We start from the raw sequence: 24,930 nt of genomic DNA on the forward strand, positions 1-24,930 counted from the left end.
CATACGAGTGCAGAATGTGGGCGCACAAACGAGGCAGGACCGAAGGAAGCAGTCGCTCGACTCCACCTTTTTCTATTTCGCCAATCGCAGCTGCACGGAGCCCTCTTCATCAGTGTGCCCTCAACAGGTATAGGCCGCCGAATCACACGTGAACATATATATCGATGTGTATGTATGCATGCTTGGCTACATCACTGCGGCAAGTTTGCTATTAGCATTGTGTTTGAATGCAGAGGTACTCATCCCCTGTCTGCTGCTGCGTCGCGGTGCGCAAGATGCCCTCGGTGTGATAGGCGCCTTTGAGTAGTTTTCGCACCCGCCTACTTCAACGTAGCAGCGTCGTATGAATGGCTGGTACGTAGCCGTGGTAGAGAATCTTCATGTGAACGGGGTACGCTAGAATGTATTGCTGCGCCTGAATCCGAGGGTGCACCTCTTCCTGATGCAAAGAAGTCGCGAAACGTGGCACGACGTAGCACGGTTATGAACCACAGAGGAATCTACAGTTTGCTCATTTCAGCATACATCTATATATAGATACGCACACGCTTACGAAGGTTCCGCCAGAAAGACAATTCTATAGACTCTAGAACTTAAATGTCCCGCTCTTTGTTCAGCTGCACCCTGCGTCATGACAATATGGCGCTACACTCAACAGGCGCAGCTCCGCTCGCGACCTATACGCGAAGCCACTGACCGACACACTTTTCCAGGCGCAGTTTTGTGTAGCGAGAGTGAAAAGGCACTGAGGGTTGAAGTGATGAGCGTGTTGTGAAGCGTGGATGATTTAGCTGCGGTAACTAGACAGAACGTGCCATCAAGCCGCGGGCGCTACGCTTCCCCGCCGGCGCAAGTACTCGAGTGCAGCCGTCCACAGTTTCTTCCAGAAAACAGATTTCGTGTTCTCCAGTCTGCCACCCTGCTATGTGCAGAAGAATCGAGATTGGTTGCGATAACTCTCCGTGCATGTATAGGATAAAGGGACGAGCATATTTACTCGTGAAGGATTCTGTGTAGATCGTCAGCGCGATTTTGGCCTGCGCAAGCGGAGCCGTCCTTGAGGCAGCACGAGCGCGCTACCGGAAGCGTGTCGCAGATTCTTTTTTCTCAGCTGAAAAGATGCAACAGTGTCTTCTGGTAAGTCTCGCTCATATCTCTACAGCCTCCCGGAAAACGTGGCGACGGGAAACCAGGGGCGAATATCGAGTTTAGAGTGCGTGTTCAATCGTTTCGCCAATCAGTTTCTGATCAACTTGAAGTGAACTCCCACGAAAAAAACGAAAGGAAAAAACCAGAAAATCATGTTCCTGAGGGCAATCCCCCCGCAGGTGAAGTTCCCGGAAGCAGACGAGAGACGCATGACAGGGAAACACGATTGGCAGCTGGCGATCTGTCGGCGGCCGCTTCCTCGAGAGGCAGACGCCGAGGCGTAGACACCAGTACGCTCGGATACACACACAAGTTCCTAACTCTCGATAATCACGAATTCGCTTCCGCCTCTGCGTTAAAGGGGGTGTTCGTCGACTATCCCTCGGTTTCCTCGACGAAAGAGGCATTCCAAGCATGTCTCTCTCACTTTGCGCGCCTACGCGGCTCCATCATCCCTGCGCACGCAACCACGATTCTCCTGTCCCGGCGTTCTCCCCTTTCATTCCTCACTTCTCTACGCGAATTCGTGAGCACTGTTCTAGCCTCTGCAAGCAAGGCAGGCCTGGGCTTGCTCGGCGGCTGCGGCGATGTCGACTTCACCGTCGGCGTTCACGACAGCAGGTCCGTAGTACGCCATGGCGTTGCGGGACTTGTAGTACTCGTTTCTCATAGCCGACTGAGTCGACTTGACGTCAAAGCGGTGGGAGACAGGCTCGAAGATGAGAGCCCAGACGAGACCCAGAGAGAGAGAGACACCGAGCATGATGGTGAAGATGGCATCGACGACCTTGAAGTTCTCTGAGCCGAAGGCGGTCAAGCCAATGACCTCTGAGACAGTGCCCAACACGCCGAGCCGCACAACAGTGGTAAGCAGAACACGAGCAGAGCAAAGGCATACCTCTCTCACTCCCGGCAGCGTAATATCGATCTCACGGCCCGCGTCACACGCGACTGGGTTCCAAGCTCGAGCCACGATTAGGGCGGCCAAAACACTCTGTGTGTCACCAGGCCAGGGCAACAACTCTGCGGCGAGAATAAATCCACCAATGAGAAACGCCGAACAGACTGAGCCATGTGGAGATCCTGTGACACCTCGCGTCTTACCTGTGAGGGCAGTGAGCTTGAAGCAGATGGCACAGAACCAGCCCCAGGCTTCACCCGCACCTTCGGAGTGGTAGACCTCAAGGAAAAAAGTTGCCGCACCCAGGAACACCAACGAGAAAGCGTCGCAGAGGCGAGCAGTGAAGAAAGTGATCCACGTGGAACCGGCGCCGAGCTGCTTCTGCATCCACGGGTCGTCGAAGTAGTAGTTCGCAGCGTAGAACACCAGCAGAGTCAGGATCCACCCAAAGACAGCTGAGATAACAAGGGAGCGGACATAGAGAACCATACACTATCGTATATGAACCGCTTGCAGGATGCGCCGAGGCGGAGAGAGTCAGAGGCCGAGAGCAATAGTCATCGCGGCAGGTTCGACTTGACAGAGTTGCAGCACAGCGAGAAAACATACAGCTAGAGGGATGGAGCAGACTGTCAAGAGTTTGTACCGAAGTTGTGCGACTGTCACCATCATAGCGCGGATGTCCAACCGTTCGTCGAGGCGACAAAGCCGGTGAATCATTAGGGGCTACGGTGAAACATTACGGGGAGACTTACCGAGGGAAGAGCCGAACTGGAGGAACTTGGTGCCGGAGCGGTAGCCGCGTGACTGTTTGATGCTGGAAAGAAAATTACACAGTGGCAGGACACGAGAGTATTCGAAGAAGAGCGGTTGTCTCAGGCGTTCGCAGTAGCCCATCGAGGCAGGAAGCGGTTCGAACAGGAGACAGAGTCGGCAGAGCAGAGTAGTTTAGGGCTAGAGGAAGCTCCAAAGAGTTCTCTGGCAAAGGTGAGCGACTTCTGAAACAGGCGCATTCTACGTTTCGATGAAAGATGTGCTCTAGTTCGCGCATCTGTGCCTGTATGTCACCGGGTCGCAGCCAGTGGAGCAAGGGGTGCAGTCTTCAGGCAGAGTGCCGGTTGCAGAAGCAGAGCAAATTCGCTCCGTTCCCGCATCAAAATTGTACCTGCTGTCGTCATCGACAAGAGACTGGAAGGCCATGGTCATCAGGGAGCCGAGGATGAACAGACCGCAGCAGATCTGGACAGCCCAGACAGGGCTCTGCCCGACGGCCTCGGGGCTGGCGCGGAAAAAGCTGAGCAGCGTGAGAGAGTCGTTGCCGCCAGCAGAAATGGTGAGCAACAAGCCCACGTACGCCGCCAACTGAAGGAGCAGGCCAAATCGCAGGTTGTAGTTCACCATGAAGTTCCAGAACGGCTCCAACTGCGGGCCGCGCCCTTCCGGCGCCTCACCAGGACGGACGACGTAGGTGAAATACATGTTGTCTACGAAAAGAGGAGGCGTTCTCAAAAAAAAGACAGTAGTCTTACAAAAAGTTACCCAAGACAATATATATTGGAGGACGGAGCAAGTGAAAAGATCAAGACAAACCCAGGAGGGAAGCTGGGAAGCCGAAGCGCCGGTGGCTTAGATGTCGGAGATACACGGACACGCAGAGAGCCAGCTCGTCTGCGTCTAGTGATTGTCTGCCGATACTGCACCAGAAATCATATGCAACTAACAGCGAGGAATGGAGGCGGAGACGTGCGAGAAAAGCCAAGACGTGGAACGGGTGCAAGCAGGACCAAGAAAAGAGCAGCGCGCGGTTCGCCGCAAGATAAGGGCGGAAGGTTCGATGTCTTGTCGCAGCAGCGTACGTGAGAGACCCCGCCGGGCGCGCGGCACGCATCGCATGCGTCTGGGACGCCGAAGTCCCACCCGGCACTGCGGCTAGCAGCCGACACTTAATCGTCGGCGCCTCATCGTGTCTCTGCCTCCAACGTATTAAAGTCAGTTCCGCTAAAACAAGCGGCACAGACTCCTAAAATAGCCGTGCAGAAATACTGGAAAAGTGCAGAAGTACCGAGCCGCGAACTGCTTCAGTTGCACGGGTAGCAGAAGCCGAGTTCGACACTTCAGATGGGGGCACCTCACTGCAGCCATTCGAGTTTTCAGCGGTTTGACCAAGCGTCTTTAGTGTTCAGCTCGAGCCGCGCTTAATCGGAGAAGATGCATTTCGCACGCCGATACAGTTAATGGCTACAAACGTCGGACTCCAGGACAGTTCGAGGTCCGTTGGCTCGTACCGCAGACGGCAAGGCACGACGAGAGCGAAACAACTGGGTGTACTCGAGAAGAATGATAACCCGAGAGAGAACCGATTCCAGAGCGTTGATAGACTCGGAAGACGGAATGTATTGGTTTTCATTCGTGTTGTGCATATTGAGCGTACAAAGCAACGGAGAGCGTGACAAGCACTGCCCCCTTCTAGCGGGAAAAGCTGGCTACAGCGGATTGTATACAGGACAAAGCATCGATAGACAGTACGGTCGGTAGCATCATTAACCATGACTAAGGCAGTCTTTCTCTGCGGCGTACTGTCATGTCAAGGCACCTGTGTCCCTGCGGGCGTCCGACGTATGTCTTTGCGAGAGAGTAGTTCGCCGCGTTCGAACCGGATTCATGAATCATAGAAATAGCGAAGTTCTACTCGCGTCTATGCACCTGATGTCCGTCTGACGAAGCAAGAGCAAAACTATATTCTTTTGGTTACTCTCTTCTGTAACGTATTCAGCAACGTATGTTAATCACTTCCCTTCGCAGCCGGTGCTATGTTCGCACCACAGCCGCTCTGCACAGGGTCCTTGGAACTTCGCAAGGATAACGGTTGCATCCAGTGGTCAAAGACGGTTGTCATGGTGTTTTGATCTTCGCTTTGACGCTTCCGTCAGGAGTTTGGCCGCGAGCTTCCGCTCTAGTAGTTGCACTTCCCATGATGTATGGGCGCCGGCAGATCGACGTCAAAACTCTCGCTGCGAAACAAGCTAAAGCAGATGCATCATGGCCTAGGATGGCCACTAATGTCTATTCCATATGTCAGAAAATGCCTTGCCAGGACTGTTGTCTTCAGATGGCTGCAACTGGAACAGTGTGGTGTTGATTCTAAACCCGAAAAATCGGCTACAATGTCACACGGTGCACCCCCCCCACCCCCCCGGATATCCGGACAACAAAATTCAAGTTGGAATGGTTCCGCACCTCGTAAGATCTTGTGGAACTATGACCCATGCTAACAGCCACTAGTCCAAGACACATTACGATAAATAGTCGCCCAGTCGACCTCTCATTACCATCCTACTTGTACACATCGAAGCGAGCACTTTCAGCCCTACACATACAGTTTGGTAACGAGTGAAAACCGAATACAGAAAAGCTACATCAGACTGGATGCCACTCAAGACTGGTTTTTCGGAAAAGCCTTGTCGTATGATTCGAGCGTGCCTGCAGACTACGCCGCCTTTCCCTCATTCACATTGTAGTATGACCTCCGCTCTAGCACCGAGTGAAAATCCCTCAGATACGGCCTCTATCTCATGTAGCTCCCCTCGCAACCCACACTGTAGGATATGCGTATGACCTCTTTCAGGGCCAGCAGGCCTTCCAATGCATACAAGCGAGGAACTCTTAACAGAATTCCTCGCTGCGGCGTCACGTCTTTCCCCCCGATGGCGGCACTTGTTGCAGTGTGTCACAGGCCAGGGCTGCGCGTTATAAAGTAACGACACTGAAACCGGGTTAGATGCAGGCGGCGCTTGGGAGCAACGTTCTTGGGTCGCAGTAGAAAAAGCATTACCTGCTGTAATCTGCATCACCGCTTGGCCTGCCTTTGGTGGAGGAACAGCGGTCTTTGTCACGCCTGCTGCTGTGCTCATTCAGTACTTGTGGCCTTTCCAGCGCCCCTATTAGACTTTGCCCGACGAGGCAGAAGTTTCCCTTACAGGTAGTTTCGCAAAAGAAACACCATCGGTTCAAGCCACCTGTGACCCCTCCGTGACTACTGATACGAGAGATAATGCAACATCACTACACGCTGAGCCTTCCAACAGGACGTGCGCGCGCTGTAACGGCACTTGATTCCACCGTGAACTGAATGTTAGCTGTCACAGGTGGAGGCCGTCCTTCGCTGGGGCCGGCTTTGTAGCAAGTCTCGAAATAACGAACAGGCTTCAGCATTCCGACTGTGAGACTCGCTTGAGGTCTGCCTAGGTGTTCTAGAAAGCACTCTGTGCATCACAATGAACAGACTGCTGGGCCTCCATCGCATATCTGGCTTGATCGCTGGGAAGCGGCTGCTAAGCTGTCACCGGCAAGGCGGCGTGGTGCCGGGGCACCTGCGTTGTGCCGATACGGTGCTGATCAGGTCCGCAAAGCCATTAGAGCTGAGGTTCTTCAGTGGCTAACAGAGACAAAAAGCTTATTGGACCATGAGTATATTCGAGTACGAAGTCTTAAAAAACTATAAAACATGCACAAGCTGCTGTCAGCACAGATGGATCTGCGTTGTCGTGGGTTTCATACAAAAGACGCCATATCAATAAAACTGGGCGGGAAGACATGAAGAAAGACATGTTGGCTTTCTGTCCCTTGCGCAAGATTGTTGTGGCGTCGTCTCGTCGTTCCCTTGTCCTGCGGTGATCAAAGCGCAATCCCGCCTGTGCCATTTGCTGACCATGATCCGCATCAGATGGTACTACAACTCTTCTAGCCTCTGCAAGCAAGGCAGGCCTGGGCTTGCTCGGCGGCTGCGGCGATGTCGACTTCACCGTCAGCGTTCACGACAGCAGGTCCGTAGTACGCCATGGCGTTGCGGGACTTGTAGTACTCGTTTCTCATAGCCGACTGAGTCGACTTGACGTCAAAGCGGTGGGAGACAGGCTCGAAGATGAGAGCCCAGACGAGACCCAGAGAGAGAGAGACACCGAGCATGATGGTGAAGATGGCATCGACGACCTTGAAGTTCTCTGAGCCGAAGGCGGTCAAGCCAATGACCTCTGAGACAGTGCCCAACACGCCGAGCCGCACAACAGTGGTAAGCAGAACACGAGCAGAGCAAAGGCATACCTCTCTCACTCCCGGCAGCGTAATATCGATCTCACGGCCCGCGTCACACGCGACTGGGTTCCAAGCTCGAGCCACGATTAGGGCGGCCAAAACACTCTGTGTGTCACCAGGCCAGGGCAACAACTCTGCGGCGAGAATAAATCCACCAATGAGAAACGCCGAACAGACTGAGCCATGTGGAGATCCTGTGACACCTCGCGTCTTACCTGTGAGGGCAGTGAGCTTGAAGCAGATGGCACAGAACCAGCCCCAGGCTTCACCCGCACCTTCGGAGTGGTAGACCTCAAGGAAAAAAGTTGCCGCACCCAGGAACACCAACGAGAAAGCGTCGCAGAGGCGAGCAGTGAAGAAAGTGATCCACGTGGAACCGGCGCCGAGCTGCTTCTGCATCCACGGGTCGTCGAAGTAGTAGTTCGCAGCGTAGAACACCAGCAGAGTCAGGATCCACCCAAAGACAGCTGAGATAACAAGGGAGCGGACATAGAGAACCATACACTATCGTATATGAACCGCTTGCAGGATGCGCCGAGGCGGAGAGAGTCAGAGGCCGAGAGCAATAGTCATCGCGGCAGGTTCGACTTGACAGAGTTGCAGCACAGCGAGAAAACATACAGCTAGAGGGATGGAGCAGACTGTCAAGAGTTTGTACCGAAGTTGTGCGACTGTCACCATCATAGCGCGGATGTCCAACCGTTCGTCGAGGCGACAAAGCCGGTGAATCATTAGGGGCTACGGTGAAACATTACGGGGAGACTTACCGAGGGAAGAGCCGAACTGGAGGAACTTGGTGCCGGAGCGGTAGCCGCGTGACTGTTTGATGCTGGAAAGAAAATTACACAGTGGCAGGACACGAGAGTATTCGAAGAAGAGCGGTTGTCTCAGGCGTTCGCAGTAGCCCATCGAGGCAGGAAGCGGTTCGAACAGGAGACAGAGTCGGCAGAGCAGAGTAGTTTAGGGCTAGAGGAAGCTCCAAAGAGTTCTCTGGCAAAGGTGAGCGACTTCTGAAACAGGCGCATTCTACGTTTCGATGAAAGATGTGCTCTAGTTCGCGCATCTGTGCCTGTATGTCACCGGGTCGCAGCCAGTGGAGCAAGGAGTGCAGTCTTCAGGCAGAGTGCCGGTTGCAGAAGCAGAGCAAATTCGCTCCGTTCCCGCATCAAAATTGTACCTGCTGTCGTCATCGACAAGAGACTGGAAGGCCATGGTCATCAGGGAGCCGAGGATGAACAGACCGCAGCAGATCTGGACAGTCCAGACAGGGCTCTGCCCGACGGCCTCGGGGCTGGCGCGGAAAAAGCTGAGCAGCGTGAGAGAGTCGTTGCCGCCAGCAGAAATGGTGAGCAACAAGCCCACGTACGCCGCCAACTGAAGGAGCAGGCCAAATCGCAGGTTGTAGTTCACCATGAAGTTCCAGAACGGCTCCAACTGCGGGCCGCGCCCTTCCGGCGCCTCACCAGGACGGACGACGTAGGTGAAATACATGTTGTCGACGGGAAAGGATTGTTTCCTACGTAAAGAGATATCAGAAAAAAAGCGTGGGAGGCTACCCGATTCTGGAAAACAGTTGCCACTAGCGAGGCAAGAAGAAATGAGACAAAGTCCTGCACAATGTGCCTTCCACTGCTGGGCTGCCGATGTTGCAAGCTGCGAGTGCACCACAGGCTCGTCCACGGGTTGCGCTTTCGCTCTCCAGCGCTCAGCGCGTCTGTGCGGTAGGAGACAGTGGTAGGAACTCCAACAAGACAGCGCGAATGACGCGTTGCAAGAAATCTGCAGGTAGAAAAACAGGAAATGAGCCCGTTTTGCGTAGAAGAGCGACACAACGGAATTTCCGAGATCCCCGATCCCAACCGTTTGTCTTGTGCGGCAGTCCAACAGGCCCCGTAGAAAACTCGCAGCGCGTGCCTGCGCGTGCAGCCACGGGCTTTCTGGCTGCCGTAGGTGAGCACTGGAGCCAAACAGCTAGCGACCTTCCGTTCGACGTTACAGCGCACGGCGCTACGCGTAGAAAGAAACACGTAAAGACCACGTAACGCGCGCCAGCAGCCAGGAAAAATCTTTAAATTAGATTTTGAGTTCCACGGCTCAACTTCCGCACACGCAGCTAAACGATGCAACTCCGCCAGCACCGGACAAGACAATTGATCTACATGAAGCAGTGGGATTTTCCTGGTTTATATCGGTAGATGTCTCTACCGTAGCTCCCCCTCCACTGATGCTTTGACGCGTCGAATCGAAACTAGTTGGTGCTTTTCTATAGGGATGCTGTACGGAGCCTTAGCAACCAGATCCCGTTTGCAGACTGCCAGTACAAAGTCTGCTTCGCGCGTTGTAGCGTAGCTCTCGTATGATGCATCTCCGCGTGTTGGCGCGCTGTGGATTGCATTGCCGTTATCGACCGTACACTCGTACTACCACACAAGCGGAGGCGATCCAACATGAAACTCCATTAATCAAAATGAAACAAGTTTCACCGATTGCATTCGTGAAACGTGGTAAGTTCGGCAGTGTACAGTCCAGTTACTTGAGAAAGGTTCCCTCCTCCGTCCGAGTGGATCTGCGAGGGAAAGTCTGCACGAAGAAGGCGGAAGGCTGCTGGCGATGAACCAGTGACTGAACAAACATCTTTAGTATTCTGCTGACCGGTCCGGACACAGTCGCGCCCCTTATGAATCCTGGGAGTCGAACAGGCAAAATCCGTGCGGAGAAATGGCTATGTTTATCGGAGCCTTGTTCGGATTTGCCCGAAACTACATTGTAGACGGTGACTCTTCCATACCATCACATTGTGATTCACTTTGGGAACTGAGGAACCTGCGCCCCTGTCGCACCAGTCGCCCCAACTGTGGACGCCGGGCGCTCATCCAACAAGCAATCATGGCAACGGAATTCACGCACAACGCCAAAGTCACGCCAAACACATGTGCCGTTGTTCAGGTGAACGCGGAGAAATACTAAACCTACTTGGTACGAACTACGGGTCGAAAACGATTTCGGAAGACGTGTTAGCGTGAGCTGCAGCCTCGGTTTTGAGCCAAGAAATAGAGCTTTCACCTACATTACGTCAGATGCCTTTCGGTATGATAAAAAACGAGTCCGAAGCAAACGCCAGTTCTCGACAATCATATGCATAACGCAGCCTGTGGAGCAGGACCGTCGTGCCGCTGTGTCGTGCGCGGGGTTTCGCCATTCTCATAGAGAGGCGTATGCACTAGGAGCGAGTTGGATTCAGCGTCCTTTTCGATGCATTCGCGAAACGTCCTTGAATCAATGTGCACCAGTTCGTCTTTAATCTCAGGAACATGCCAACAAGCGTCCGAACACACGCTACAGCGGGCAGCCGTGCTTGCCTTGCCAATCCAGCCTACCATATACGCAGGCGAGGCGCAGCAGACGGTTTGTTTACCACCATGCTTGTAAAGAGCAGGACTTGATCTTTCGCTGTGAGCGTGTTTGGCAGCAGTCGCGCACGTCTACCTAGCTTTGCCGAAACACAGCCCAGAGGCCCAGCTGATTCCCCTAGAAGTCAGCTTAGAGTGCGAAATCCACACACACACACACACTAGAATGGAAAGAAAATGCGTTTCACAATTGGCCGCCTAGCTCCAATATCCGCCTTTTCATAAGAGCCGGGGCCACGTCGTCTGCTCCCCCGCCTCCTTCAGGCGAAGGGATGCCCTGATGCACGCGCCACGGATGCATATGCATTGGACTGAATCCTCTAATTACACCCTGGAGTCCGCTTCCCTTTCCACGGGTTGTTTCGCACTGTGTCGTCTCCACCGAACCCTTCATTTGACGTTTCGTCAAACGACAGCAGCGCAACAAAGCGAACCCTTCTCGTGCCACGTTCGCAGGACACTCTGCCGCGAAAACCGAAAGCCTCGTGAGGGGAACAAGCGTCATTCAGCCAAAGGTTCAACGGTGCGGCCTTCGAACGCCGTGTTGAAAGCGTCACGGGGACGCCATCGAAACGACTTCCAAGGACTAGTATGTGTGCGTGGCTTTAGCGAAAGAATTCTAGCGATACTGGAATTGTCTCCCGAGAGCTAAACGCCGCACGGTGACTCGCGTGCTGTTGGTGCTTGGCAGTGCTCGCCGTCGTAAAAAGAATTTCGGGTAGCGAGAAGCGGGAAAACGGCTTCAGGCCGCCGCCGAGACCGACAGGATAAGCGCATTAAAAAAAGAAAAGCTTGTCTTTCGAGGAGTCAAGGAAGCGATGACAGCGAGCCGGGGTTGCGGAAACGCAATCAAAAAACAGAGATCTATACACACAGTAAGAATGCTTGCGTAGGTATATAAACGGGCAGTGTCTGTGGTCGCAACGGCATTGTAAAAGTGATTCAAGGAGTATATAAAGAAATGCATCTAGACACGTTCTTCGGCAACTACAGATTCGTTCCCGCCTCGAGTTAGACTGAGGCGTCCCCCAGCAAACTCCTGTCTCTCCTGCGTGGCGCTTTCGTCTCTCTTCATGCATCCCTCGCTTTTTCCCACCAATACGAAAGGCAAAGAAGACAAAGGAAAGTGTACGGCGAGCGCGCCGCGCAAGAGCGCCATTCACCCAACCCTTGCCGTGGCAAACTCTGACTCACCCACTTGGAGTTGGTGCCAGAGAAAGATGTAACAAACCTGAAGCCCACTTGACGTGAGCCACGCCAACGCGAAGCTACTCGAGCAACCGAAAGAGACTATTTTTGTCGGACTGGTCCCCCTAGAATCTAGTTAGCTATCGGTGCACTCGAGTCGCGCCCAGGTAACATAAAAGACACCTGGGCGGAAGGCGACAGCGACCAGGTCGAAGCATACATACGTGTGCACATCTGCGCAAACACCCAAGTTTGACCGACACAGTGTCCCGTCTTCCACGCAGGTGGCAGCGTGGGACGAATCTCTCGCTTCTTCGCGACGCTAGAGAACCCGGGAGACCCCGCTAGGCGTGTCGGCCTGGTTGCCGCTGCACATAAGCGATACACTCACGCCTCCTTCCCCTTCCCATCTTCTATGCCTGGACGCTGCGGGCTTCTGCTTGCTCTCTCGACTCCGTTTCGGGAGCGCCCACAGACTCTGCAGCTTCTGCGCGCATCGCGGGCGCGGCCTGCAGCGGAGTGCGCGAAGCAGGTTCGCGAATCGCCCCGTTCTGTCTGACCTCAGCCGCTGGAGGCGGAATGGCGCTCTCCTGTCCATTCTTTTCAGCGACGCTCAGCCCCAGAGGGGCGACGAGGGGCGGAGAGGAGGACGCGACGGATGAAGAAGGCGCAGAGGAGAATGACAGCGAGGACGCTGGAGACAGCGAAGCCGAAGGGTGGAGGGAGGATATCACCTTTGAAGGGGATGAACTGATGGAAGAAGAAAGAAGACTCTGCTGCGGAGCAGGCGACACTCCAGCGTCAGCGGCGTGCGCTCCCGGGAGCTGATGGTGGCAATCATCGAAAGAGACGAAGGACAGCGACACCCCTGCGTTTTGCTCTTCCTCTCCCGCGGAGTCGTGTGCAGCAAGCGCCGCACCCGGTGGAGGAGACAGTGTAGCCATGCTTCTGCTGCAGCCCGCGAGGTCTCGGCTCGTTGGGCTCCCTGTCGGCGGCGAGAGGAGACAGGCCGGCGCGCCGAAGGGCTCGACGCTCTGCCGCGGCGAAAACCAGCCTGGCGCCGCCTCCGGGAGACGCTGCAAGGAAGGAGTAACTGAGGTAGCGAGTCGCGGAGACGAGAGACGCGAAGATGCGGAGTTCGTCTGCGGCGAGCACGACGCCCCTGAGCCGCCGGTCTCTGCGAGAGCGCCGAGGACAGGCGACTTGCTGGAATCGAGCGGAAGAGGCGATGAAGCCGATGCGCTGAGAAAAGGCGGACTCGCGCAAGACGTCGTCGAGGGAAATGGACTGTCCTCCGTCGCATTCTCGTCTTCCTCTCCGTCAATGAAGAGATGTGTAGTCGTTTCCCGCACACTCGATCCGCTGCCAGACCGCTCCCGCAGCAGCACTCCGCCGCCGCTCTCCCCTTCTGCGCCTCGCGCCGACCGCGGCGCCAACCCCCCCGCAGCCGCCGCGATGGCGACTTGCTGCTTCCCCGCGCCCCCTCCTGCGCTGGAAGCACCAGCCTCAGGCGGGCTGGTGCTTCCAGCGTCTGCGTCGGCTCGCGCCTCGCCTCGCGGCTCCTCGGCGGCCCCGCCGCCTGGGCAAGTCAACTCTCGCTCGGGAGGCGCGGCGGAGAGGACACGCGTCCCGTTGCTCTCAGTCGCTTGGTTCTGGCGCAGCAGCGCGGCGTCCAACTCGCGCGCCACCTCCTCCCCCAGCGCAGCGTCTCTCAAGACCGCGGTCTTGACGACGCCGTGGATCCGCGGGAGGTCTGCAGGGGAAGAGACCGCGAAGCCCACGGACAGGAACAGCCGGTGAAGCGCTTCCCAGAACGGCGCCAGACGATCGGGAGTCATTGTGCGCTCGGAGAGCCGCGCAAACAGCGCGTTGAATCGCGGCCACGGAGACCCCGAGTTGCTCGCCGCCCCGCCGGCCTCGCGAGCCGCGGCGGAGGAAGCCCGACAGCGCGCCAGGGCGAGCAGCGCGTCCACGCAGATACTCTGCTGCGTCGCAAACGTGATAGCCGGGGATCCAGCGGCAGCAAAGTGTCCCTCGTCGAGAAGGGACTCCAGAGGAGACCCAGCCGGCGCCGACGCGCGAGCATACCCGAAGGGGCCCAGGGGCGGCGACGACGCCGTGAAGACGGGCGACGACGCCGTGAAGGCGGGCGACGCTGCCGCCGCCGGGAACGAAGTGGAGGGGAAAAACGCGGGTGAACAATGATTCAGCTGAGTCTGCGCGTCGGCGCCTGAGGGAAGCCCCGCACGGAATCCGTGCGAGGAGGGCGGAAAGCCTGGACTGGGCGGCGCATCCCGCGGCACCGCCGGCAGGACGCCTGCAGGCGCGTACGCGGACGCGTCCTCGCACGCAAACGCGGCGCCCGCAGCGCCGACCGCCGGCGGCGACACGTGCGCCGGAGGGAAAGACTGCGAAGTGTGAAACGCAGGGAGTCCCGGGGAAGGAGGCCCCGGGGCTGGCCACGTAGACGCGCCCCCCAGGGGCGCAGGAGCCTGCACGAAGCGCCCAGACACCTCCGGAAAGCTCGCCGTCTCCCCGCGATGAGAAAGAGACCCAGGCGAGTAGCCGACCTCACCCGACGACGGGATGGCGGCGATAGGTCGCCTTCTATCCGCCACTTCCGGCTGCGCATAGGGTGAGGCGGGGAAGGCGTGCAAGCCCAGCAGCTCTGGGCTTGCGCCATGGGCGGACGACCCACCAGGCGGATACGGGTAGGCCTCTACTACGCGGTCGCCTCGCGAAGGAAATTTGTCGCCCTGCAGAGAGCCGATTTCACTGCTTTCCTCCGTAGCAGTGCTGCCTTCTTCGGCTCCGCGTCGCTCGCCGATTCGTCTCCGCTTTTCGTCGCCTTTGCCCCCCCGGCCGCCTCGGAACGCGCCGACCTTGCCGGCGCCGCCCCAGCCCCCGCCGCCGAAGTCGCCTCGGTCGCCATCGTCGTCGCGGAGCCCGCCTGCGGTCTCCTCGCCCTGCGCGCACCGGCGCTCGCGCTTCAGCCGCGCCTCGCCCTCGCGCTGCAGGTTCTTCAGCTGTCGGTGTCTCTGGAGAAGCAGAAACTCGTGGTGAGAAGTAGGTTTTCCGTCGTCGGCCGGCAGCAGGATGCGCGCCTTGATCTTCGCGAGACGCTCTGCGCGCTCAGCCCCGAGCTTGCGACACAAAAAGTGCTTCCGCCCGAGTCTGCCGTTTTCGCGAACAAACTCGGCGACCCACGCGTCGCTCGCCGCCTCGTACCACGCGCGACCGACACTCGTCGCAAAGGGGACATCCGCCGCCCCCCGCGCGCCGCGACTCGCCGCCTCCCGCTCAGCTGTCTCCGTCCGGTACTGAGCGGCCTGGAGATATGGCAAAGACCCGGCTGAGTAGCTGAAGCCACCTTTGTGCGAGGCCGCGGACGCGGCTCGATCGCCGTGCCGCTGGATTTCCTCCGCCCCCCCCAATTCGTTCGGCGGCGGAAACGCGATAGTCGGCGGACTGCGCGGCTGAGACGCGGCGGCGGAGGGCAGCGCCAGCGGGGGAACGCGCCGCCAGGAGCGTGCGACCCAGCGCGTAGAGCAGAAAAGGGACTAGCCCGCGTCGGGGGCGACGAGGAGCTCCGGGCTCCATCCGCCACCGCGCCCGGGCGCGACCTGTCAGCCGGAGGGAAGGCCGGCGGAAAAGAAAGCGAGAAGGGCGCGGCGCTACTACTGCCTCGCGACTCAGCGCTTCCTGCGTAGCGTCGTTTTGCCATCCGATCAGCCGCGAGATGGGCTGCGCCGCGACCCCCCCCTCGGGTTCGGTGCTTCGTGGAGAGGCCTCCCTTGCCGCGGCCCTTTCCCGCTCCCCTCCCTCCGCGCGTCCCCTCGCCGTCTTCTCCATCCTCCTCCGCCTCGTCTCCTTCCTCATCGTCTTCCGCCGCCCTCCCTGCGCTGTACAGCCGTGGCAGGAGCGCCGTCGTCACGCGCGCAGCCGCGGGCTGGCCAAACCAGGCGCGCATCGTCCTCTCTTCCATCTCCCTCCGCCGACCGCTGAGGTCGGCTGCGAGCGCCACGAAGAGCGAACCGGCTTCCTGCGCCTTCTCCGCCTTTTCTTCCTCGGCCTTGAGTCCCCCCGCGGCCTTCGGCCGCACAGTCATCGCCACGAGGGCAGACGCCGCGCTCGCCACTGCAGCAGCCACTGCCGTGGTGCGCGGACGCGCGACGACGGCGAGAGGCGACGACCGCGCCGGAGCCGCGGGAAACGCACACGCCTCGTCGTCCCCCCACTCGAGATCTTCGTCCGGGGCGAGAAAGAGCCCCAGCGGGGGAAGCACGCCCCTCGAGCCCGCCCACAACGACGTCGGCACGCCGTCTCCCGCCGCAGCCGGAGTCTCCTCGACAGCCTTCAGCAACGCCCCCATCCAGCCTTTAGGCCACCCACCTCCGCCGCCCTCGCCGTCACAACTGCTGTCGTCCTCACAGCGCTCTCTAGCCGCGCCAGCCTTCTTTTCTCTCTCGACTCCCCCGTTTTGGAGCCCAAGGAGGCGCCGGCGCTTGGACGGGGACGACGGCGTCCCCGAGCCGCCGCCGCTGCGGTCTCCGAGGAGGGAGAAGGACGCAGAACTACACGCCGAAGAGAGCGAAGACAAGAGAGCGAGGAAAGGCATGTGCGCGAGATTTTCGTCCTCTCCTTGTGGGCATCCGCTCGCCGCCTCCTTCCGGCGCTGAGGCAGCAGAGAAAGAGTCTCGATGGCCGCCTCGTTGAGCGCGTACACTCGCCGCGTTCTCTTCTCACGGCTGTCCACGCGGAGCGCGGGAAGACAGGACGACAGAAAGCAAAACAGGGCGCTCCAGTCGTCCTCGATAGACTTGTCAATTCTCGCCTCTCTCTCCCGCTCTCGGGCACTTTCCTCCGCCTTCTTGCTCCCCCTCTGCTTCGCCTCCGGCACCTCGACTTCCTCCTCTTCACACGAGTCCTCGTCCTCCTCCACTGCGATGAAGTTATCCACCACACTTCGGTCTACACTAAAGGCGGCCGCCGCCAGCGACGTCGAGCCCGTCAGCGCGACTTCCTCTAGAAACTCTGCGGCGAACGTGGACCGCAGACCTGCAGACCCGCCTTCAGATTGCTCATCCTCCACCCCGCCGTCGTCGTCCTCTTGTGGACACAGCGAAGACTGGGGGATCATTAGGCGCGTGTGGCGCCGCACCTCTCGGCTTATATACGGGACAAGGTCCGAGCGAAACAGGCCATCAAACGGCGAAGCCCCTGCGTGCTGCCGAGGACGCAGCGCCTGGCACAGCAGCTCCGTCATGAAGAACTTAGGCGCGAACGTCTCTTGGCCTCCATTCTGCGCACAATGAAGAAGAAGGAAAAAAGGCTGTTAGGCCGCCCGCAGCAAGCACACGCGATTGACCCGCCGTATCGCTGTCCGTAATATTCTGCTATTCAGACACGCAGTCTACGCAGTCTTCCTCCACGGGAGCCCCGTCATCCGCAGACATTCAAATGTTCACGTTTTGTCTGTCTTGTCTATCTACCTGACAAGCTAATTATAATATATTTCTAGCTATCTATTTATATATATGTATCTACAGCAATCCAATCATCTATCTGCATATCTCTACCTTTCTATCTATGTCAATCTATCTAAATGTATCTATCTGCATCTTTCTACGTCTACCTAAATATGGACAGGTGCCGTTTCTTTGTCCTCTGCACGTACCTCGTACTCGACGACGACCTTGGGCGCGCCATGCTCCCCTTCCTTGACTAGTCCCGCGACTTTGCCCTGCAGGGACAAATCACACCAGACGGAACACACATATCAAACCACGGGAAATATTCTTCTCTATACAGTTATAAGATCTATAAGACATAAAGTTTAAATTTACTGCTCAAATTTATTAAAGGTATTATGTAAAGAAAATTTTAATTATATAAATTAACCATTGAACAAATGTGAATTCTAGAATATTTAAACTGCACTAGCAAACATTTTCGAAAATTTCTTCCTATCAAAAAACAGATCATCCGAACCAGAGGCACATCAAACCATGCGAAGCAGCCATGCGCGCAGCTCCAGCCAACGTTCCTGCAGAGCTGTGCCACCCTCACCCAGCGCGAAAAAAAGAGACCGCATGCCTACCCATTCGCCAGCACCCCAACGCACACGGCTACAGTTACGCACATGCGATGCGCACGGATATAGAGAGACACACGTGAGTCGCTTCATCGCATGTCTGCGCGGCTCCGGGTTTGAAGCACGGCGCCCGTCCCACGTAAGTGGACAGGCTGCGGCAGACGGGCCGCGAACTCTCACCACGCGGACTCCAGAGGAGAGGCGTCGCTCAATCTTTGTCGCACCCAGATAGACGCCGAGAAGCGGAACGAAACGATGCGTGCGGCCGCTCATCCTCGCCAGCAGATTCTCCCCCGAAAGCAAGTCGGGAAAGCGCAGCTCGCGCGGACTCGTCTCTCCGTCCCCTGCGACGCAGCACAAACCGCGAAGAGACACTCGCGTGAGGAGACCAACGCACCCTTTGCAAGCCCTACACAGCGACGATTTCTCACGCGTATCCATACAGCCGCTCTTCACGCTCTAGGGCTTCTTCTGTGAGGTCGTTTGCACGCAGGCGTCTTCAGCGCATCGGGGGGTTCGGAAAGGGTTATCGCACACAGCGGGCAGGACTCAAACTGCCGCGCCGCCGCCCTCACCGCACATCCAGGTACTCAGCTACACATGAGAGAAAACATGCGCGAGTGCACTGAAGGATCTGCACTTGGCTTACCTGCGGGAGGGCCTGCGTCCGCAGGCTCGGGCGGGACCGCTGCCTCAGCCCCCGCCGCTTCCAGTTCCGCTCGGCGGTAGTCAATGACTACTTTCCTCACTGCGCAAAAAAAAAAAAAAATATTTCCAGTTCCCACACCTCTCCTCGCCACGACGAGCCGCTTGCCTGCGTCTCACACCTCAGATCTCGCGCCGCCCTCTTAGCTCCCAGACCGTCTACGCTGCCTTCCGTGGCTTCACCTCCCCCCTATCCCTCCCCCTCCCCCCCGCAGGCAGGAGGTGCTTACTTGCTTTGATGATGTCGTGGCAGATTTCGAGCGGAGTTTCTGTGGCGGGCTCCTCGCCGGGGTCAGAGAAGTTTTTCGCCAGGTGCAGCTTGAAGACGCGGCATGTGACGCCGTTCGCGTCGGCGCCGTAGCGCCGCCGACAGGCGCGACAGGGCAGGAGCGTGGCGAGATGCGGCGACTCGGGGAACGTCGGGACGTCGGTGAGTTTCCCGCGCTGCTGCTCGGCGGTCATCTCCGTCACCGAAGGCGAAGGTCGCGCGTGGATTCTCCGCGCCTGCGCTGCGAACGCCTCCGCGACAGAAGAGAACTCTGTGCGGCGCTTGAGGACGCGTGGCGACGCCCGCACGCCCGCTCCGAGCGCCGGTGGCAACGCCGGAGACGGGCGCGACGGCGGAGAAAAAGGAGAAGGAAGGAGCGCGCCGGAGGACGACCCCAACGCAGAGAAAGCCCAGGAGGGCGAGCACGCCGCGGCTGCTGCTGCGGCCTCCTGCGACTCGAGTGCACCTTCCCCCTGAAGGCGCGGCAAGCCGGGAAGCGACAGCGGAGAAGCGATTGGGTAAGAAGAGGAGGAAAAAAGAGAAGGCGAGGGAGGGGGGGCGGGCGAGAGAGAGGAACGCGGCATCTGGGCGGCTGCGCCTTCAGTCTCTGCAGAACTCGCACGGGTCGGACCCTCGCGAGTCAACAAAGCCCGCGCGGGCGTCGCTGCGCCCGCCGGCGCGTCAGCGATCGGCGGCGAAGAGGCGAGCGGCTCAGAGGACGCCAGTGGCAAGGAGGATACCGAAGACAGAGACGAGGCCGCGGACCCCAGCGCAAACTCGAAATCTGCGAGTGCAGTTGAAGACAAAGCGGCGGACGAGGAGGCAGGCGACGACGCCAGTCGAGGGAACAACCGGTTTTCTGCGACGCTGCTTCTCGCATGCGAGGAACCGTAGATTCCCCCCCTCTTGAGCGCCGAAGCGCAAGCAGAGGAGAGGGAAGGCAAGGCATCGACGGAGGCAGAGGCGGGCGATCCTGCCGCTGCACTCGTTCCCGCGGGCGACGTCGCATTCGCGTGCAATGGGCGGGGTTCGGAGTCGACGCTTGTGCCGGCACGCCTGTCATCGTCTTGTGCATCCGCAGGTCCTCGTTTCTCCCTCGCTGCCTCTGCGCAAGTGACCCTGTTCTCTGCGGCCTCCACACTCGGCCGCTGCGTGCCGGCTCGCACCTGACTCCTCGCTTCTTCTTCTTTTTTCCGCGCGTGGCGAGTCTCCATGACGCGCTCGGCGAAGAGGATGCAGAGAGGACAGAACCACTCGTACTCGTCTGAAGGAGGGTCGCCCGATCGATGGATGCACTCCAGATGGTAGGCCCGGTTGCAGCCGTCGCAGACTATGCCTCGCTCCTCCTTTTCTCTTTTTTCATCGTCTTCGTCGTCGTCGGTCTTCTCCGCCTCCCTCTCGCCCCTCGCGCTCTCTGCGTGACCCACTTGTGCGTCTTTCCGCTTCTTCTTCCTGCCGCGGCCCTTCTTCGTCGGCGTCTTCTTCTCCTTCGCCTCCTCCGATCTCTCCGCGCGGATCTCTAACTGGCCTCCTGCGTTCTTCCCCGTAGTCGAGCCGCCCGCCACCTCCTCGCTAAGCTCGCCCGCGGCTCCTTCTCCTTCGATTTCGCCCTCTAGCGTCTGGCTGCTTCGCTGCTCGAGGGCGCATCCGCCGCCTCGCTCCGCCGCGTCTCGACACAACTTTTCGTTCGCGTAGCACAGGTGACAGAGTTGGTCGGTCGAGAAGGCCTCGTCTTCCTCCTCCTGGAGGAACCGCCGCAGCGCCTTGGGGGTCAGCGTGTGCTCCAGGCGCAGCGCCTGCAGCTGGCGGCGGCAGTAGCGCATGCACTGTGCGTTGATTTGATCGAACCAGGTGTAGCCGAAGTCCGCGAGGAGCTCCTCGCCGGGCTCGACAGGGACTCCTGGAATCGAAGTCAAAATGATGTGCGGCCACGCGTCCACGTACACCACCTGCCACTCCGCATTGATGCGGAACTTCCGCCGCCCGAACAAATCCACTGTCTGGTAGTGGTTCACCATCGAGAGCTCGTTGAACGTGTCTGTGCTGTCCACGGCGTACATCTCGTCGTGCGGAATCGTCACCACCGAAAGCGCCGAAGAAGAGGGCGATGCGCCACCTGAAAAAACGACCCCAGATACTCCGAGGTCTCTCGCGCTGACAGCTTCAGCTCGCGCTGACAGCTTCAGCTCGCGCTCGCAGGGATAGGGGCGCGCGGTTCACGTGCCTCGACCCAAGTATACATATGTACACACACACGAACATAGACGTATGTTTATACTTTAGTATACATGCATACCCCTGTCCGCTCGCTTCAAACATCGTACGGAAGGCCGAAGGAGCCCTTCCGCGCTCGTCCGCGCTTCCCGCTGCCTCTCCCTGCTGCCTGAGGAAGCTGAGCTCCTATCTGCAGTGCTCTAGTTTTGCACACACGCTGGTGAGGTCGCTGCAGTCTGTGCGGCCTCTGCCTACCTTTCCTGTCATCGTCCTTGACGTCCCAGTCTGTCCAGCACCCGCCCTCGCGTGCCTGCGCGCCGCCCTCGTCGGCGCGCTCCACTCTTGCTTCCTCTTCGTCGCTCGTTCTTACTAGGTGCGGGTCGCGGAAGGCCTCGCGATGGAATTTGAGTTGGAAACAGTACTGGGGATGGTCGACACGCAGGTCTTCGCCGCTGCTCACGTAGCCCGAGTATTCGCCGAAGATCACTCTCTCGCGATGCTCCCCGGAGATCCGCGGTCCGACGTATCGCAGCGAATATGCGTCTTCCTCCACCGGCGTCACCAGCCGCACAGGGTGGCGGTAGTCTAGCAGCCGAATCACCTGCGAACAGCACAAATCGCAAAAAAAAACACGGCTCGCAGGCCTCCATGATGAAGCCCACACGCGCTTCATTGCGCAGAAGACAGAGACGAACGGCGACTCACTCGCGAGGCATACACACGCACCTACACGAATGACTGTGTGCATGTGCACGCGCTTGCTGACCCACTTACCCACCGGGAGAGGAAGAGAGCGAGAGACGAGGGAGAGACACTTGCGACGCCGACGACGGCCGCCTCCACAGGCGTCTGCTCATTTTTCGGCCGTCTCCCTGACGCAGCTCCGACACGAAGTCCCCGCATCTGACTGAGAGCTCTGCGGCGCGTCAAGATGCGCGGCAGCGCGTGCCTGTGCTCACCTGGATGCCCTCGTGTACGACGCCCTCCTGTACGCACGCGAGAAGCGCTTTGTATAGCCGCGGGTGGCGGTGTCTGTACACTCGGCGGTGATCTTCTCCGAAGTACGGGCAGAAGATGAAGGGCTGCCAAGTGTGCGACGACGCCGCGGGGGGGGCGAGCCGCCTCGCGGAGGCGCTCGGCGACGACGCTGCGCCCCTACCGCGACTGTCGGGCGCAGGCACCCAGCCGCAGCCGCCCCAGAAGGATCCACGTTTTCCAAACTGTTGTTGCAGGATCTCCCGCAGCCGATCTTGTTCCTCCTGCGCGCTCGCACTGAGGTGTTGCGTGCGGACGACCTCCTTCTTTCTTCGCCGCGCCACCTCCTCCACGGTGACCACCTCGAACGCGCAGTTCTCGACTCCGCTGAGCACCACGCCCGAGTCTGCCGTCCCCTCTTCGTCGTTCTCCGCGGCGTCGGCGCCCTCCGCTTCCTCCCCGGCGGAGGAAGCCTCCGTCTCCTCCCGACCCTCCTCTTCCGCCGCCCTCCCTCTGCCGCGCCTCTCGGCGCCGCCTGATGCGGCGGCGGCCTTCTCCCGCCCTCTCCTCTGCGCAAGAGGTCGCTGCTGCAGCCCCCCCCCCCCAGACGCGCGCGTCAGCTGCGGGCGCGACGCCACGTTCTCGTTCGCGGCCGACGCCGCGGAAGCGTCTCCACGGCCCCGTAGCCGACTCAGCATAGTGTACGCCGCATCCGAAGAGGATGGGTTCGCCTCCCTCGGCTGCCGCGACAGAGCCCGCAGGGAGCGCGCCCGACTGGCGATGGAGCCGTCGTCGCCCGTCGCGTCCATCTCCTCGCCTCCGCGCTCCGCGCTCCGCGGCGTGTTGTGCCGCGAGAAAGAGGACGACGAGGCGCAGGGCGACGAGTCTGTGGAGGACGCGAAAGACAGGGGCGCGTCGAGGGAGGCAAACAATCGAGAGGGCGCCACGGGGAGCGCACGCGCCGCTGACAGATTCCCCTTGGCTCTTCCGTCTTCTGAGCCGCATCGAGTCGCTTCGAGACTCTGCAGCCGCGAGGACCTACGGGCTACAGCCCCCCGGTCTCTCTCGCGGCGCCTGACCGTCCGCTTCCCGGCGTCTTCCACGCGGTGGGACGCAGCTCGCTTCCTCCCCCCTTCAAGCCTCTCGTCTTCTTCGCTGTCCGTCGATTCCTCCTGTCCGCTTTCCTCCTCGTGCGCCTTCACGTCCGTCCCCCCTCCGCAGGTCGCGAAACGGGCTCCAACGCGGGCGCGACGCGGCCCGCGTTGGAGTCCAGGGAGCCCGGCCGGCGGCGTAAACTTTTGCGGCGTCACGGCGACCCTCTCCCCCGAGAAGGGCGAGGCAGGGACAAGCGCAGAGAACGGGCAGCGCGCCGACCCGGGGCCCGCGGCAGTCTTCAGGTGCGAGGTCACGACGCGCGGCGTGTTGTGAGGCTCGTGCCGCGACGACGGCGACGGCGCGTGCCGCGTCATGTTTTCCTTCTCTTCGAGACGAAGGGCTGCCGCGCTCGCGTCTCTGTCTGGCTTCAACCCCCGTTTCGAGTCCATGCCCGCAGCCCCTCCTCCTCTCCCGTCTTTCCCCGAAAGGCCCTCGCCAGAGAGCCCAATCGCGGGGCTGCCGGCCCCCCCACCTCCGCTACGGGTGACGACACCGCTAGTTGGGCTCGACGCCGTCGGAGACGCGCAGGTCGGCAGAAGAAGACGAGGTGAGGTTCGGAACGGCGCAGAGAGCGAAACTGGCGAGGGCGAGGACGCAGCAGCCGAAGAGGCGTGCCGACAGTCGCCCCCTTCTCCTGGGTGGCGCAGACGAGAAGACCGACGGATGCCGTCGGGCGAGAGAGAAGTGGGGTCATTCGCCTCCACCGGCCCTCCACCGCCCTTCCGCACACTTTGCAAAGAGGCGCCTTCGCCCCTCTGATGGAGCCCAGCAGCCTCGTTGTCCCTGAATCGAGAGGACGAGCTCGAGAGCGACGACGACGCGCGCGAGACCGCGGAGAGGGCCCCAGAAGAAGACCGCCGCAGACGACAACACGATGCGCCGTTCGGCTTTCTATCCTCTCCCCCCTCAGTCTTCGCGTCTCGCCGCCGACCAGCAGCGAATACCTGGGCGGCCGCAACGTCCATGTCTCGCGCACGCGCAGCCGAATCCGCGGCGCTGCTCTCGCTCTTTCGCTGCGGAGGAGCCTCTGGGGCGCTGCGCTGCAACGCCTCGCGACCTCGTGAGTCGGGGGACGGAAGCACTTCACTCGTCTCCGCGCATGCGCGGCCAAGGGGACTGCTGCCATGCGCGCCGGGAGAGGACCGAGAAGAGGCAGGCGGCGAGGACGGAATCGCATGCAGCAGCGTGCAGCCGCGCGCGCTCGCTGGCAGTCCGACTCGAGGCGAAGAAGAAGGCTCTACCTTCAGGCTTTCCATCGAGAAGAAAGCTGCCGCGGTGCGCCCCTCGAGATCTCCGGCAAACGCGCCACGACAGCCGCACCGCGAGACAGCTCGCTCGAGGCCCTGCGACGACCTGGCATGCAGCTGGCATCGGAAAAACGCTTCTCCGCGCGCCTCAGGCCGTTCGTTCGCCCCGGCGACCTAAGCCCCAGCCCCCCGCTGCCTCGGCTCCCGCGGACTGGCGCTGGCAGACCTGAACGCGCTGCGTTGCTCGCTGCGCAAGGAGAGGATTCGACTCTCAGACAAACGCCTTGACGAAAAGGGAGGCCGCACTCCCACTCTGTCGAAGCCAGGCACCGGGCAACCTCACAAACAGACAAGCGACACGGCGAAGGCTGACGCAGGCGGGCCTGCTGGGGAGCAAAACGAATGTGTCCGCCGTCGCTGTGCGCCTTTGGCGAGCCAAAGAAAAGGCAAGTGCGGACCCCTCTGGAAAATGCAGCAACGGACTTCTTTGCCGCGCGATCCGACTGCGACCGACGGAACAAGGCAAGGCACAC

The 24,930-nt window shown here is 59.5% G+C and overlaps 3 protein-coding genes across 3 annotated transcripts; all 3 read right to left on the bottom strand.

The window, feature by feature from the left end:
* Positions 1–1,687: 1,687 nt before the first annotated feature.
* BESB_066650 (GAPM1a) lies at positions 1,688–3,529 on the bottom strand (the record flags this gene model as incomplete). The annotated part of the gene is made up of 4 exons (XM_029365058.1): positions 1,688–1,977; positions 2,254–2,505; positions 2,806–2,867; positions 3,216–3,529. 4 exons carry the CDS (start codon positions 3,527–3,529, stop codon positions 1,688–1,690), a joined length of 918 nt encoding a protein of 305 aa, XP_029218641.1.
* Positions 3,530–6,790: 3,261 nt separating this feature from the next.
* On the bottom strand, positions 6,791–8,632 carry BESB_066660 (GAPM1a; the record flags this gene model as incomplete). The annotated part of the gene is made up of 4 exons (XM_029365059.1): positions 6,791–7,080; positions 7,357–7,608; positions 7,909–7,970; positions 8,319–8,632. 4 exons carry the CDS (start codon positions 8,630–8,632, stop codon positions 6,791–6,793), a joined length of 918 nt encoding a protein of 305 aa, XP_029218642.1.
* A 3,520-nt stretch (positions 8,633–12,152) lies between these two features.
* Positions 12,153–24,406, bottom strand: BESB_066670 (uncharacterized protein; the record flags this gene model as incomplete). The annotated part of the gene is made up of 8 exons (XM_029365060.1): positions 12,153–15,215; positions 15,347–17,041; positions 17,417–17,482; positions 18,014–18,177; positions 18,483–18,581; positions 18,769–20,922; positions 21,276–21,621; positions 21,980–24,406. The coding sequence occupies 8 exons, from the start codon at positions 24,404–24,406 to the stop codon at positions 12,153–12,155; spliced, it is 10,014 nt and encodes a 3,337-aa protein (XP_029218643.1).
* Between the last annotated feature and the right edge of the window lie 524 nt (positions 24,407–24,930).

This window comes from Besnoitia besnoiti, chromosome VI (genome assembly GCF_002563875.1).
Source record: "Besnoitia besnoiti strain Bb-Ger1 chromosome VI, whole genome shotgun sequence".
Classification (NCBI taxonomy): Eukaryota; Apicomplexa; class Conoidasida; order Eucoccidiorida; family Sarcocystidae; genus Besnoitia; species Besnoitia besnoiti.